This window comes from Jatropha curcas, chromosome 2 (assembly GCF_041381405.1).
Source record: "Jatropha curcas cultivar XTBG-Jc1 chromosome 2, XTBG_Jcur_1.0, whole genome shotgun sequence".
In the NCBI taxonomy this organism is placed as follows: Eukaryota; Viridiplantae; Streptophyta; class Magnoliopsida; order Malpighiales; family Euphorbiaceae; genus Jatropha; species Jatropha curcas.
The window spans coordinates 24,883,462-24,899,497 of NC_143152.1; the positions used below are offsets into that span (position 1 = coordinate 24,883,462).

At 29.0% G+C, this 16,036-nt stretch overlaps 1 protein-coding gene across 2 annotated transcripts; it reads right to left on the reverse strand.

Annotated features, from left to right (window-relative positions):
• Nucleotides 1–3,926: 3,926 nt before the first annotated feature.
• LOC105636288 (ribosome biogenesis protein WDR12 homolog) lies at nt 3,927–10,284 on the reverse strand. 2 transcript variants are annotated; one of them, XM_089718241.1, is made up of 15 exons: nt 10,112–10,284; nt 8,645–8,825; nt 8,468–8,568; nt 8,058–8,164; nt 7,308–7,343; nt 7,105–7,190; nt 6,595–6,653; nt 6,409–6,519; nt 6,184–6,309; nt 5,532–5,675; nt 5,287–5,395; nt 5,072–5,208; nt 4,823–4,858; nt 4,648–4,741; nt 3,927–4,302 (listed from the first exon to the last, which is right to left on the reverse strand). In XM_089718241.1, exons 2-14 carry the CDS (start codon nt 8,793–8,795, stop codon nt 4,649–4,651), a joined length of 1,296 nt encoding a protein of 431 aa, XP_089574367.1. In that variant the 5' UTR covers nt 8,796–8,825; nt 10,112–10,284; the 3' UTR covers nt 3,927–4,302; nt 4,648. The 2 variants fall into 2 exon arrangements, with proteins under 2 accessions (XP_089574367.1, XP_089574366.1); XM_089718240.1 differs by having other exon boundaries at nt 3,927–4,307; nt 10,112–10,283.
• Between the last annotated feature and the right edge of the window lie 5,752 nt (nt 10,285–16,036).

The following is a 16,036-nucleotide window of genomic DNA, read 5'->3' on the forward strand; positions in this document are numbered from 1 at the left end:
TGATAGAACCAATTAAATTTTGGATACCATCCAAAAAGAAAATAATTCTTTCGAAAATCACAAATTGACAGAACGAAATCAAAACTATGTAACGAGGCTATTTATCTCAAATTTTACATTATGTTGCATATTTTAAAAAAATAAAATTGTTCAATTTATCCACTAACTAGGAGAGAAATTGAGTTTTCTTTTCAATTTAAAATACAATTGCAAAAAAAGAGTTCCTCAAAATTGTAGTAGGCAGGAGGTCTGTAGTTATTCTGTATCCTTCCTAACCTATAACTTAGAACCACAGCTGTAGGATATTATCTTATTTAGGATCCTTAATTGATGATTGTAAATCCCTTTAGGATATTATCCCTATTAGCAAAGTAGATTTTGTTTGTAAGTCCAAGAATCAATGCGTTGCTCGAGCAACTGTTTTTGTAAGTCCAAACGTTGTAATGCTAGTTTACAATTTTTCCAAACTCTCTTATCTCATTCTCTTTTGGCTATATATATATATATATATATATATTATCCAAACACTTGGACGCTAGGCAACATGTCTATCTACATGTTTATAAGTTGAAGGTTGAACTACTGAGACGATATGTGAAAGCTTGACTAAAGGCTGCCGATTTATCCAAACTAACCGAGTCTAAAGTTTATGACTTGCTAAAACATTAACTTATTGGCAAATACACTCAATATTAAGATGTTCGCCAAATGTTAAATTCACTCTGTAATTTGTTTACAAAAAATTATAAAACATTCTCAATTTGTAATTTAATCCATTAAATATTTAAACTTATAAAATTAAATTTGTTTAATACTTTAATTTATAAAATCATTTAATTGAATACTCAAATTTATAAATTTAAATCGATTAAAAAGTTATATCGATCACACGTCAAATTGATATTTTCAATGAAAGAACGTGTGATATTACCAAAACCACAAAAAATAGTAACTTTAGTTGTACAATAAGCCCTCCATATATAATTTGCACTGCCACAAAATTTTTCGACAAAAAAATATACAATGTATATAGACCTTTCGATTTTTAGAGGTCCATATACAAAGTAACCCATTTGGGATGGTTGGCATTTGTAGTTTTTATTTCTCTAATATATAAACAAAAATTATAGGTAAAATGTATTTAATTTTTTAATTTTATTATTTATTCATTATCTTGAACAGATGAATTTCATACAATTTTTAGAATTTATTTGAAATTTTAAAATTTGGAATTTATTTATTCATTATATAACTAGTTGCATAATGTTTAGGAAATGTTGATATTTTACCTCTATGATTGTTGTGATGTAGGCAACCACTTTACAAATAATTATTAATGCTAAGCTATGAAAATGGGTGAAATAGAGTCATGAAGGGATCAGTCCCTCGCTCTATTCACCAATCAATTACAAAAACAAACCCGATTAATGAAAATATATTTTGGATTTTAATTAAATTCGTCAAATATAATGTAAATGGCAATTTCGAACAAAAAAAATATATATTATTAATATTATCTTTAGGTAAGGAGGCAGCAGAAACATCTTAGCAAAAGATTAAGAAAAATGTCATTTTGAAGGAGATTAGCCCCTCATCATGTCCAATAAATCAATCAAAATGTTCAAATTATTAGTAATTGTATGTTCTCCTTGTCAATAAATCCAGATCTCAATTTCGTCTATTTGTCCAAATCAATTTTTTAAAAGCAGCCAACAAGTCAATGTCAAAAAACCACCACTTGCTATTCACAGCTCTCTCCCCAGTTGTATTTGCATATGAAATAAACACCGACACTAGAAAATAGTACTAAAAAAAGGCAGAATGAGGAGTCTTTCTCTAGCGGTGGTGGTGATTTTGATTCTGATGAGCAGAAGCAGTTGTCTGGGAGCTGTTAGTAATCCGCAGGAAATGATTAGCAGCAACTCCTTTTCCTTTTCCATAGCAGACACCAACATGGAATTAGAGTTGATGATGGACTCCGAGACTAACAGAATGCTTGCAGGTATTCCCCAACGCGGAACTGGCACAGCGTTAAATCGTAACCGTGCTGTTTTTGGTTGCGGTCAGGGGAAAGGCTACTGCCTTCCTCCTGAAAATAACAATCGTAAAGGATGCGACAGGCTCTACCGTGGTGGAAGCTGCTAAAGATGAATCGTCAAATATTGGCTTTTAAGGGGAACTCAGGATCACACCAAATGGTATGTTGAGATCGAATTCTCCTAATTTATAAATGATTTGGAAATAACACTCGGCCAAAATCATTAATTGATGTTATATATTACATTACTTCATCTTCTTTAAAGTTGTTTTATGTGTACTGTGTTGCTTTAATTAATAAATTTATGTATTAATATGAAAGTTTCCAATTTTTAGTCAACACCATCATGACTCCCTCTTTTGTGCATTTGGTTTATTGAATTTATTCTATCGAATAAAATACTCCACTTATCTAAAATGAATGTACTTCTGTTATTTATATTCATGGGTGGGATATCTCTTAATATTTAGTTACTGAAACAGTTAATATTATCAAATAAAATTTTATTCAATTTTAATTTATAAAAAAATAAATTTTATTTTTAACTTCTTGCTATTATTAAATTATCCAACAAAGGGAAAATTTTTTTTATTGAGTATTGATTAATTCTCCGTCCGATTCTATTTATATAGAGAAAGTCACTAATTTTTTATATAATTTTCACTAATTTCTTACCAATATAATTCTTAATTAAATGTAAGTATCAGTCATAACAGAATATTTTTTCTATTTATATGTTTACTTCTTGTTTTATTGGTCATTATTTACTTTTTTATTTGTGATTTATAATTTATATATTTTTTATAATTTGGTCTTTTCTTGAGAGTAGAGAATATTAGGATGGTGAAAAAAAATAAATTAGCTAAAAAATAATATTTAATTAGCTAAAAAATAAATTAAGAAACCATTATTTTTATAGCAATATTTAATTTGATTGGTCAAATATTTTTAGAAGATAATAATTGTTAAGGTATACATAAATAATTTGAAATAATGTTTAAAAAAAAATACAATATAAGAGCTAATTAGGTAGTGATTTAGTTGACTTTCTCATTTTATGTTAGGAGTGTGAGATCTTAAGTTTGAGTCCTTTCAACCACAGTTATTTTTACCAATTTACAAGTTTAAGTGCACAATAAACACTTAGCAAAGTATTTATTTTTTAGTGAACATTTGCATTTTATTATCCAACAGTTTTATATCAACACCATATCATGGATAAGGATGATTAAATGACTTGATTTGTTGGATATCGGGATCCAATTCGCATGGAGTGTATAAAATCTAATCTATTTAATGGTTAATTGGATATAAATTTTTAAAATAAAATCCACATCAAATACAGATATAGCATAATACGATCCAAAACTGATCCGTAAAATTTTTTTTTTTTTTACATTTTTTTAAATTGTTGATTTGTAATTCTACATGTGAAATTTTAGATGTGCAGCCTTTATTCTTCTCTTTCTCTCCTTTTCCATTTATATTTTAAATCATTATCTCTAACTCTCACCATTTTTTCATTTTTCATTTTTTTTTTTTTTTTAATCTTTACTTCAAACAAAAGAATGAGTTAAACATTATGATCACTAGCTTGATTTCTTTTGCGCTTAACAAATGTTAAACTCTCTTCTAGTTGTCATAGTATACAATATTTCCAATTATTGTGAAGAATTTGTGTTTTCAAGCAAGAAAAATAATATGAATTTTTAAACAATTATTGTTCTGTTTTTATTTTTCCTTTCAACATAATAAAAAACGAATAATATCTGATTCGATCCGCTTTGATATCCGATCCATTCGAATCCAAACAGAGGGTATATGGACAAAGATATTTGAATATAATGGAACAACAAAAATCCATCTTCAACAACAAATAAAAAAAAACTCGAGCAAACAAATTGTAGCGTCTCATTTTCCATTTATGAAAAGTCTTGGGGAATGATTTTTCATAAAAGATGATGCCCAAATTAGTTCAACTAAGTTAAAACTAAAACTTGATATTATCAAAATCTCTCAATATACGCACTTGTATAAAAAATTTATCCTCTTGACCTTGAGCTGCTCTGCAGTTACCACAACAAAATACAACTTGTACCAAATCAGAGTTGCCACCATCCACGTGCCCGATAGAGATTAAACCTTCGGTTCCTTGATAAAGAATTAGATTTCCTCATTCATAAAGAAAACAAGGGGGATGGCAAAAAATGGTCCTTGCAACTTCATCTCACGTTCTCCAGATATTACTTTACACCTTCATAATTCTTCCCTTTAGACAAAAGTAGCCATTTAATGGATTAAAGCACTAATCATTCCCCCAAACATATGAAGCAAAGTCGCAAGATAAGCATTCCCAGGATGCAACCAATGGATTCCATAGCTAATTGTTAGTAAGTTAAAGCCATATATTATAATATAAAACTCCATCCATCAAAGACTGAACATCTAAATTTGATCATGTTGGATCTTAAGCATGTGCACCGATGCTATGCATCTATAGTGACTGTACCTTAAAACTAGCATATCATCAAATAAAAGAAAATCAAAGAGTCATTTTTTAAACTGAGTGTATAATATAAATACAGCCAATTAAATGTATTGATTCTCACCTTACAGGATAGAAATGTCAGAAGAAATGCAAAGCTTACAGTCAACCCCACCACTGATTAGACTATCACTTTTCCACCAGTCAGCACATAGCACCTGCATTACAGAACAGCCCTTGCATAAATAAAAAACTACTTATAAGACAGACATAAATAGATGCAATAGATGGCATTATACCTTGTCTTCATGTGATTCAATAACAGCTAGAGGCCACTGCAACAGAAATCAACTATTCAGAACCCAAATTGCTCTTTCTTTCTTTTTTTTTTTTTTTTTTTTTTGGCTAGGTCTACGGTCTTTAGAATATTTTTATGATGTAATGCAGGTAAGTTCACCCAAATCACATTTATTTATTAATTTATTTAATTGGACTAGACAAAAGCAAAGTGAAAGCTAAAAGATCAAACAAAGACAAAAATACAGTACCGCAGTTCTTAGATCCCACAACATAACTTTCCCATCATAGGATGAGGTAAGTAAATGAAACCAAGATTTATCATGCCACTTGCAGGCCGAAATCCAAGAAGTGTGAGAAGAGAACTGATAAATAGGAGCAGAAGATCCTACAAGAATAATGAAATTTTAATGTAAGTGAGAGAAAGAGGCAGAGAGGAGAGATATTACTATATGATCTAACAGACCTGGTTTTCGTGGATCCCATATCCTAAGGATAGCATCAGAGCCTCCGGCAGCAATGAGAGCTGAACCTTCTCCTCCAATGTGTACACAGTTGAGGGCTTTTCCACAGAACTGCATAAGTAGGATAAAATTATGTATTCAAATCTCACATGCTTCTTGAAACACATGTATATACATGCAAATCTCCATGTGTCCATGAGCGTGCACGGGTGTGTGGTGGGGGGAAGCAATGTAAGATTATCCTCACTATCTTCGATAAATCTTTGCCTGTCTCCACATCCCAACGTCTAATAGAATGATCCCACGATGCAGAATAGATTGTTTCACGTTCTGGCCAAATAACAGCAGATACACATTGTGTGTGGCCCACAAGTGTAGAGAAAGACTCCCCCTGAATGCAAGAGATGTCATGAACAATAACAAAAATCAATAGACAAAATTAAATTCCTAAGTCATGTTTCAAGGTCACATTGCAAGAAAGAATAAAAGCAATCCGCAACATGCCCACCACCCATAACATGCAATAATCTTTTAATTGCTTTTCAATAGGAAAGGCCTTCTTTCTTAACTTTCCCAATGAACAACTTGATCATCTAACCCAAAATGAAACCATGAATTATTTCAAACCATGCTATTTCTTTTTTCAGAAGATAAGAAATATTTTATAACATATACAAAATTATTAAGTATTTGAGATGTGAACAACTACTAAGTATCAAGATTTCTATGAGTAATACACTTTGATTCTTAAATACCATCTAATTTCAGACTTCAACTGCTTGAGTTTAGTAGTTAAACTCTGAAATTCTGTTTTTCTCAAAGCCTTTTGGAACAAAAATGTGAGATCAACAAGTATACACAAGTAAAATGAAGCGTAGAGCATAAGCATCATGCAATACCTCTAACTGAGATTCCTCGGCTTCATTTTTCACTTTTCTCTTTTTAATTGACACCAAATTGCCTTCTGTATCAGACTCATTTGTCCGCCACAAATTGATTGTACAATCCCAAGAACCCGAGCAAATCTAAGTTATAAATAATTGCAAATGAGAAATGAGCTTAAGTTTCAATTTTGACCACATAGACAATACTATCAAGAAGAATTAAAAGTGATAGAAAAAAACCATGCTTCCAGAAGTCTCTGCTGCAACACTCTGTACAGATGCATTATGTCCACGCAAAATTTTGAAGGCTCTAATCGTTGTAGGATGATTTTTATGCTCTTCTGTGTCAAACTTTCAGGAGAAGCGGATCGCAATAAGTCATGGGAAAATATCAGTTTTATAAAACAGCAATTTTGGTCTAATTACCTTCCACAGCCTGAGAGTTTGATCTTTTGAGGCAGTGGCCACTGTAACACTATCTGTACCTGCACATTGAGACACGGCTCTATGAATGGAAGGATAAAGAGTTAGCTACTACAACATGAAGCAAAAAAAGATAACAGCTTTCAAATCATCGATAAAACATCAAGTAAAGGAAAATCAATTAAAAAACCACATGAAGACAAATGCACATGATAATATCCTAACTAAGAAGTAAAAAGATATGCAGATAATCATGGCAGATTAATCAGAATACCAGCAAAACATTTAAACATTACCAATTTAAAAATGCAACAAAATGCAGTTTTTCTTTCATTATAAAACATACCTTTAGACAACCAAAAAGCAGATTAAAGGAAGCCTAGAAAGCATCCATAATGTGGAAGGAAATTTTATTTATAATAACTAAGGAAGAAGAAAAATGTAAGGAGGAGATTAGTTGTCCAAACATCTAAACCACAAAGTGCAAGAGCATCTTTTGCTCCTTGTTTATACCTCCATGATTTATGATACCAACAGAAGTAATTGCATCACTGTGTCCCTCTAGCATATGCGTGCACTGTCCAGCACCTCTCCATACCCTGAAGATTATGGAAACAAAACTTCACATAAGTTGGATTCCTCATAAAGATGAACAAGAAAATAATGAGGTTTTAATGTATAGAAAGGATATACAAAACTTCTATTTATATTTTTACCTTCCAAATCCATCATAGCACCCGGTCAAAATGAACCTGCCAAAAACCAGAACTTAGAGCACTTTTTAAAAATAAATGAAACTTTAACAGTATGTATCCATTATGTATGCCTTCATATTTTACGCTAAGATTACAATGCATTATATTCATAATGGACAATAACCTAGTAAAGCATGCCATAAATTATCGAAGAACATCCAATATCCAATCTTATATACATGAGAGCTACTCAAAACTCTGTTTTCTACTAAGGTTGCCATCTTAAATTGTTACAGATATTTTATCTTCAAATTATAAATAATCTTCAACATAAATGCTCTCATTCATAAGTGCCGAGTAAGTTGCCTAACCATAATAAAATTTCGTAATATAATCATCATATTTCTTCCCATGGTCAAAACCTTACTTCTCAATATAAATAAGCAAATTTATGCAATAAATAACTCAGTAAAACATTCAGACACAAGGAATAAAGAAGTATTAGGAAAGAAAGTCTTAAAAAAAAAAAAATCCTTAAATTTGAGCCACACGAAATACCTTAAGTCTATTTTTGGATAGTTTCAGTTTTAATGTCCTTATCCAATACTACAGAAACATGTCTTTATCTAATATTACAGAAATAGAACAACTGTGCACTTATAAACTGTTGCCTCAGAAATTAAGAGTCGCAAAATGGAAACTGAATCCTTATATTCAAGGGATTCTTCTGAGTAAATAAATACCATTAAGAAGTGAATAAACTATGCTTACCGAGGACAAGATCCATCAACTGCACTAACCCAATCATTATGTAAAGAAGGCTCCTCCTGTTTCCGAGGAGCCACTGATTTTATGTATTCAATTTCCAGTGTCTTCTCCTGTAATAGAGTCATAATTTCTAATAATGCATCAGATGGGAAAAAGAAAAAAAAAAAATCCACCGACTATCGCCTAGCATTAGAAAATTTCAATCAACCTTGGCACGTTGCCTACAAAGCGTCCAAAGCTATTGAAATTTGATAAAGCACGGTACCATTATCAACTTGCAAATGTCAAAATATAACTTATGGATAATTAGTATCCTATTTCAGCTCTTTATGTCTCCTTTCTTTCAAGATTACATATACTTTCTACTATACACTTCCAGGGTCAACCAAAACAGGGGAAAAAATAGTAATTACCGCCGAAATTCCCTTAGCGAGAAGAAACTGCTCAAGTGACATGCGAACAAGCTCTCCATCAATAAGAAAATCGAATGGCTGATTCTCCCATTCAGGATTTCCTGCCCAAAAAAAAAAAAAAAAAGCTAAAGCCCAAATGAATTGATTTATGCAATTCATTTATGCAAAAGAGAATACCAGCTTTGAGGAGGCTATTGACAATGGTGGAGAGACCAAGACGAGTGAGATTTGCTGGGATAGTAATTGCAGTGGCTGGGGCTTTGTATGGGGCCTTCAGTTTTGTAACGAATCGTGCTTGAACCTGTCTCTCTTCTGTATCGCCTTCCATGTTATTCAACTGTTGTAGTACAAAGCTAGCCTGCAGAAACAGATAAGAGAAGAGAGGGAAAGGAAGCTAGTTACTAGGGTTTCGTGATTGCAAGTTGGAGAAGAAAAGCAGAGGAAGTTCAGGCTTTGTTTGGATGGGGTGAAGGAAGGGCTATTAAGGATACGTAGGGATGGCAGCAGGTACCTGCTAGAAATCAACTACCCGAACCCTAATATCAATTTAAGTACCCGAATTCGTTAAGAAATAACCAACAACACCCAAATCTGTTCCCAAATCCATTTAGAATTACCCGCATACTACCCCAACCCGTTTAATCACAAATTCATTCAATCCATAAAACCCGAACCCACTTGGAACCCGAAAATGCAACAAAATATATAAAAAATGCATTAAAATTCAACCTGAATAATAAAACAATTCAATCTGTAATATTCTAGAACAATGGTACCAGTAATGTTAAAATAGAACAAAAGAATTAAAATTCAACATAAATAAATATACATACAACTAGCTACAGAGAAAATTTAATAAAAGAATAAAGAGAAATTTATAACTAGCTACTGCACATTTTTTTCCTAATTTAAAAAAATAACAAATAAAAAATAAAAAGAAACAGTTTACACGAGCAAATTAAACTAGCTACAGCCGAGTTCAGAAACAATAACAAAGAAAAAAAGCAATCATCAAGACTAAAAGTGTAGTTAATACTGAGAATAAACAAGTCAAAACTTAAAAGCAAGAACTAGATGGTCTCTTTGACCATCTCAGCATCTCTACAAAAAATTGATCATTATTAACAAACCAAATCTTAACATGTTAGATTTCAATCATATAGCCATGAATTGGCTTATATTCACCATCCTTTTGCCTTCCAATATATACATTTTCAAAAAATTAGCTTCATCTAAATATATACATTTTTCAAGAAATTAATTAGCTTCATCCTACTTAACAAAAGGTTTGAACCTGAAAATGCCTAATCACATTCCAAGATAAATTCAACAAATAGAGCTCCTCTTTCATCTAGGATATAAATAAAATAATTTCATCTAAAAACTAAACCATTTTAGAAGGAGAATAACAAATGAAACAAGCACAAAACACACAATTGAAAAAAATAAAACAATAAACATATATCTCTCCGCTGAACCCACAAATTAATTCAACAATCCCTCCTCTTTGTCTGTTTATATGTATTTATATAAAAAGAAAAAGGAAAAGGAAAAGGGACGAAGGAGAACAAAAAAAATAAATGGATAACGAAAAACAATAAATGGAGAACGAAATTAAAAAACCAAAAATGGAAATGGAGGAACCTCGCACTGGTACTACGGTTGAAGAGCAGTACTGCTGCGGAGGCGACGGCCACGCAAGGAAGCGACAGGAAGGGGTAGAAAAAGCAATAAGACTGTGAATGGGTAGAACCAAAGAAGGAGAGAACGAGCGGCGGCAGGGAGAATATGTTGAGTTGGAAGGACTTCTGCTTTGTTTTCATAAAACGACGTAAGTTTGTGGATTCAACTAAACCTACTACATCAAAAACTACGTCGTTTTTATATTGAAAAATAGTTATTATTCTAATTATTATTACTAGACTCGTGTTAAGAAGAAGAAGCGCCAAGTTGACCTTAGTGGTTGATAAATAAACCATAGCTGGATAAAACTGGCCTCTTCTGTTGAATGCATGATTTATAACTGCCAAAGTTGCAAATAAACTGTTGCACCAAATCAGTCGATCAATAGATATAAACATGAATAAATGCTTTTTTAATGAACATTATCAAACTTAAAAAGTTCAGCAGATGAACCTACTGTTCCTTTTATCTGAAAAAAAAAAGAAAAAAAAAAAAGATCAGAAAATTCAAATTGGCTCTCAGATTAAAATAGGTATAATACTTCCCCCAATTTCACAAATCGCAGACAATTCCAAACTCAAAGCTTGGTTTCAAAATAATTGAAGAGCAATCAAACATTTCAAATTATAGTATCATCTTATTACATTTCTGAGCAATCAAAAGAACACATTTACAGAAAAACATATTACAAGAAGATTTCAGAATCTCCTGAAAAACCTTCAAACCAAGTGAATAAAAGCTTCATAATAAAAAATAAAAACCTTATAGAGACATTAACAGTACCTGGAAGAATTTGCCAATTCCTCCAAAATGTTTCGATCCCTATCTGTGTTTCCTTTCAAAAAATAGATTAAAATGGTACTTCTCAATGTTGGAATAAAGGTTAATTTGGTCCCTAGACCAATCTAATCTCTAAACTTATTTTAAAATTTTTACAAATTAATAAATTGATTCAATTTAATAAGATTGACTTTTCTCCGCGAGTAGTGTATACTGAAAACATCGCATCAAACTTTTCCAACACTTTTAAATTAAAGTTTAAATTCATAAAATTGTCATTTTTGTAATATAGTAAATTTACAAAATATGTAGTATAATTTTAATATGTTCAACGTGAAAAATACATAGATTTCATTCATTTGAAAATGTTCAAATTAATATATATTTATAAATTCAAAATCATCATAAAAGATAATATAATATACTTTTTTCTTTAGCTCTATTCGATAATTATAGTTGTTTTAGTAGTTTTAGCTATTTCAATAGGTGACAGATGGTTTACTGGTGGTTAGTTGTTAGATATTAATTGTTAATGGTTAGCCGTTTATATAATGGTTTATAATAAAAATATGCGATACAAGTAATTGTTTGATTAGTTATTTAATATAAAACAACAAAATAAGTTACGAAAGTGGAGAATAAGGTAAAGATAAGTGATGAGTATAGCTACCATAAAAAAAATTATAAAATGCTACAAGTTAATGAAAATAACGTTTCATGGAACATTATCTCAAACTCTAGATAATAAGATAGATATTGTATTAGCAAATACTATAATTAATTAAAATAGTGTTTTGACCCAATCAAAATACTACTTCAAACTCTACTCGCCTTTATTTCATATCTAATTAATTTTTTAAATAAATTATACGGTCCAATCCTAACTATCTATACTTTTATACTTCTATTTATACTATATATAAAAGTGAGAATGATGGAGAATAATGAGATTACCTATAATAACCTCATTAAAATTTTAAAAATTTTAAAATATTTTTTTGGATAATTGATAATAATTTGAGTTTATTAAATAATTTAAATTTTTAATAATTGATAAATTAAATATTATACTTTGATTTTATTCTTTGAGAAATAAAGATATTTTAATTTTGATTGATTAAGTTACTTTTTATTTTAATCTAAATTATATTAAAAAACTTAATTTAATTTTAAATATTAAACGTATTGTATGTAATTAAATAGTACATTTTAATATATTTATTTATATATTAAAGTATTTGAAATTTTTTATTATATAATATTTATTTCGTTAAACTATATAGTTATATTTATAGTTACGAAAATTTGAAAATATATTTAAAATCTATTTGAAAAAATTATATTATGAATACCATATGAGGGGTAGTTAATTACATACAATATCTAGGCAAAATTTCATTTGATTTATTAGATATAATAAAAGAGCCAAAAACAAATTCATTGCTATTTACAATTGAAATTATTAAATTAACAATAATAAATTTTATAATCAAAGATTACTGATAAACATAAAACAATATATATATATATATATATATATATATATATATATATATATATATATATATATATATATATATATGTTGGTAGTCAATGTCTTTTTAGTTGATATCTATTATCTTAAAACATTCATAATATTTATAACTTTTTTATTTTGGTATATTATCACAAAATCTTTTCAATTTGAATATCAAAAATTTATGTATGTATTTATTTTGATATATAAAACACATTTACTATTATTTGTTAGATATTTTTTCTAGACAAATTAATTTTGTTTTAAAAAAGTGCATACATATATCTCTAGATGCACAATGATATATTTATGTGTAAGTTCATATATTATTTTATAATTTAGTGCCAAAAAATATGATTTGGAATAATGTATATATTGCAAATCATCTATTAACATGAATGGACTCTTTCTATTACATGGTGAAATGCATTGATATCATTTTGTTTATACTGATTATAATTAACATATTATTAAAAGGTACACTAAAAAAACTAAAAATAAAAATAAAAAACAACAACAAAAAAAGTCTACACTAAGCCTTTTCAAAAAAGAGTACAAGACAACTTAATGGAACGTATTAATGGAAACATCGCTATGTTATTTGACAACTTAATGGAACGTATTAATGGAAACATCGCTATGTTATTTGTTATTTTTTATAGGATTCATCTTTATTTTAATTATCCAAAAATTACAATATTTTACATTTATTATTTTTACTTATGTAGATTTCAATCGAGATACTTAAACCAACGGTTTGATTATTTATTTTCAACTCTATAACTATTTGGTTTAATTATTTATTTTCAACTCTATAACTATCCAATCTGTGACTAAAAAAAAAAAATTTATTGTAAAAAAAATATCTCTAAAGCTTTTAATTTCATTTGTTGAAAAAATAAAGTAAATTTAATTTAATCGATTGTATTAGTTTTCTATGTAAATTAAATTCTATTCTAACTAATAAATAAAATAAAACAAAATAATTACAACACGAATAACACCAAATCTTATAAATTATATACTATCTCCGTTCCATAATATTTGTCGCATTTGAGAAAATAGTTTGTTCTAAAATACTTGTCACATTTGTGGGTTGAAGGAGTAATAAATATTTATTTTTCATATTTATCCTTTATACATGACCAATAATTATTACTTCAATTTAATGATTTTTTTAGATAATTAGTATTAAATTAAGGGTAATATAATCAATTTCCTAAATAATTTATTGTAACTTAAACAAATTTAATGGTTTTCTTAAGGAGCGTGAAATTCTAAATGTGACAAATATTATGGAACATAAACAGTACTAAATTGAGGAAAATATTATAAGAACTATGAATTTAGTTGTTAATTTCATATTTGATTAACTATATGACCAAAATCAACTTTAAACGGTAGCTCCTAGCTATAACTTAGTTCAAACAATTCTGTAAAATTCAAAATTAATTGAGAAAAATGTTGAATTAACAAAAGATTCATAGATATACAAAAATTAAAATACAAATAAGAATAACGAGTAAAATATAACGAAAAACATGTATGTACAAATGCAAAAATTATCAAGACAATCTAATTATTAAATCAAATGAATTTACTATAAAAAATTAAGAAAAGTAATAATAAATTGTGACAATTAAAATTATATTTTAAAAATAATAATATTATATAATATAAAAGAGTAAAGAATAATTTATGAGTAAAAATAACTAGTACAAACACATGCAAGGCAACGTTGAACAAAAGACCAGTAATCTTAAATGTATATAGATACAATGAAAAATCAGCAGCTAAATTAACCTAAAATGTTAGAATCTAATATTTTAAATCGTTTTAAACAGATAAATTGAGCCAAAATCTTAGCTGTTACTAAAAGTTAAAAAAATCAGTGTGCCCAGATTTTTTAAGAGACAATATTTTGAATCAAATTATATTAATTATCAATCTGGTTTACTGATATTTAACTGGTTTGTCATCCGGTTTTTATCGATTTTGAAGTCTCTATTTTTATTTTCCAAATTGAAAAGGACTATAATCTGGTTCATGGTTAAACCGGTCGATCCAATTTGATTTTCAGAACAATTGTTAATTCAACTTTTAACCAATAAAAAATTTAATTGATCTAGTTTTACAAATTGATGTGTTTAATGAATAAAATAAAATATTTAACAGATCCTATTAAAGTGTCCAATCGATGAAAATAAACATTAAAGGTGTTACAAAATTTTTTGTAAAAAGTATAAGAGTCAATTTATGTATTTAATCTAAAAAAAAATTAATGATTTTGGGAATGTGCAAATAGCTTTTGCTTGTGGCATTACAAAAAATAAGAGAGAATTAAGGTAAAGAAGCATGAATAGAGAGAATTTAGTCTGGGTGAGCATTTAGTTCAATGAAATTGAATCGTCACTAACTTAAACAAGAGATCAAAATTTAAAAATACAATCAAACCCAAATGAAGAAGCATGAATAGTTAAATTGAATATATTAAAATCAAAATTTTTACATTTCTAGAGGAATAAATTTAGCTAGTTTTTAATTTGGCTTTCTTCACCAATCAATTTTATTGGTAATTCAACTAAATCAAATTGAATCAAATTGTATCAGTTTCATTTGGTTAGAATCAAAATCTGCTCATCCTGATCAGTGTGACAGCAACCCCGACGTTTACCGGTTGAACTCGCTAGTCGGCCTGACTCTGTTCACGAGAATTTTGTATCATCTCATGTGCGTGATCTCATGCGTCAAAATCAAAATTGTCTACCAATTTTAAAAGAAAAATTACTATTTCATCTTTATATAATTGAAAATACAAATTAGTCCATTTCTCTGTTTCAAGAAATGATTTTGTAGTTCTTGATTTTTCTTTTCATTAAATCATCTGACCCTTCCATCCTAATTTAGCCATTTTTACCGGTTTATTCAATAAGAAAAAATCGGTCAAAAGAAAGTGAATAGAAAATAAAGGAAAAAGTACCCTTAACATCCAAAAAAACCAGAAATAGAGAGCTTTGCTTCTGGGTCTGTGATGAACTCAATCGGCCGCTAGTCTTTGCTTCAATTTCTCTGTTGGCGAGTAGTTATTGTTTCTACCATGTAATATGAACCTCATAGCAACTGCTCTTAGATTGAAGTATCCAAGTCTATGTGGCCTTCAAGTATTAATGGAGCTTTTTCTTATACGTGGGTTTCTGCTAGTACTGTCATCTTGATTTGCTAGCTTCTTGTTTTGTACGTGGCGCGAATCCACTGGCTCGACGACACAAAAGAGTTCCTGGGATGCATTTTTTTTCTTCCGTTTGTCCTTTTAACTATAAGGTTATTTAGGTCTTTTCCATAAACGGCCAAAAAAAAAAAAAAGCTAAATTAAAACGGAAGAATTAAATGATTTTATGGAAGCAAAATTCATTTCTTAATAAAGAAATGGATTAGTTATATTTTCAATTAATATAAAATGGTGACACCTACCCTCTTGAATAGGGAACCAAAAAGCATGGTTACTTCTCATGCAAATTCTATTTTCAAACGACCATCCCAATGCCGGAAGCTCTCGTTTTAAATCAAACTGGTTAGGTGGTAGACTTTAC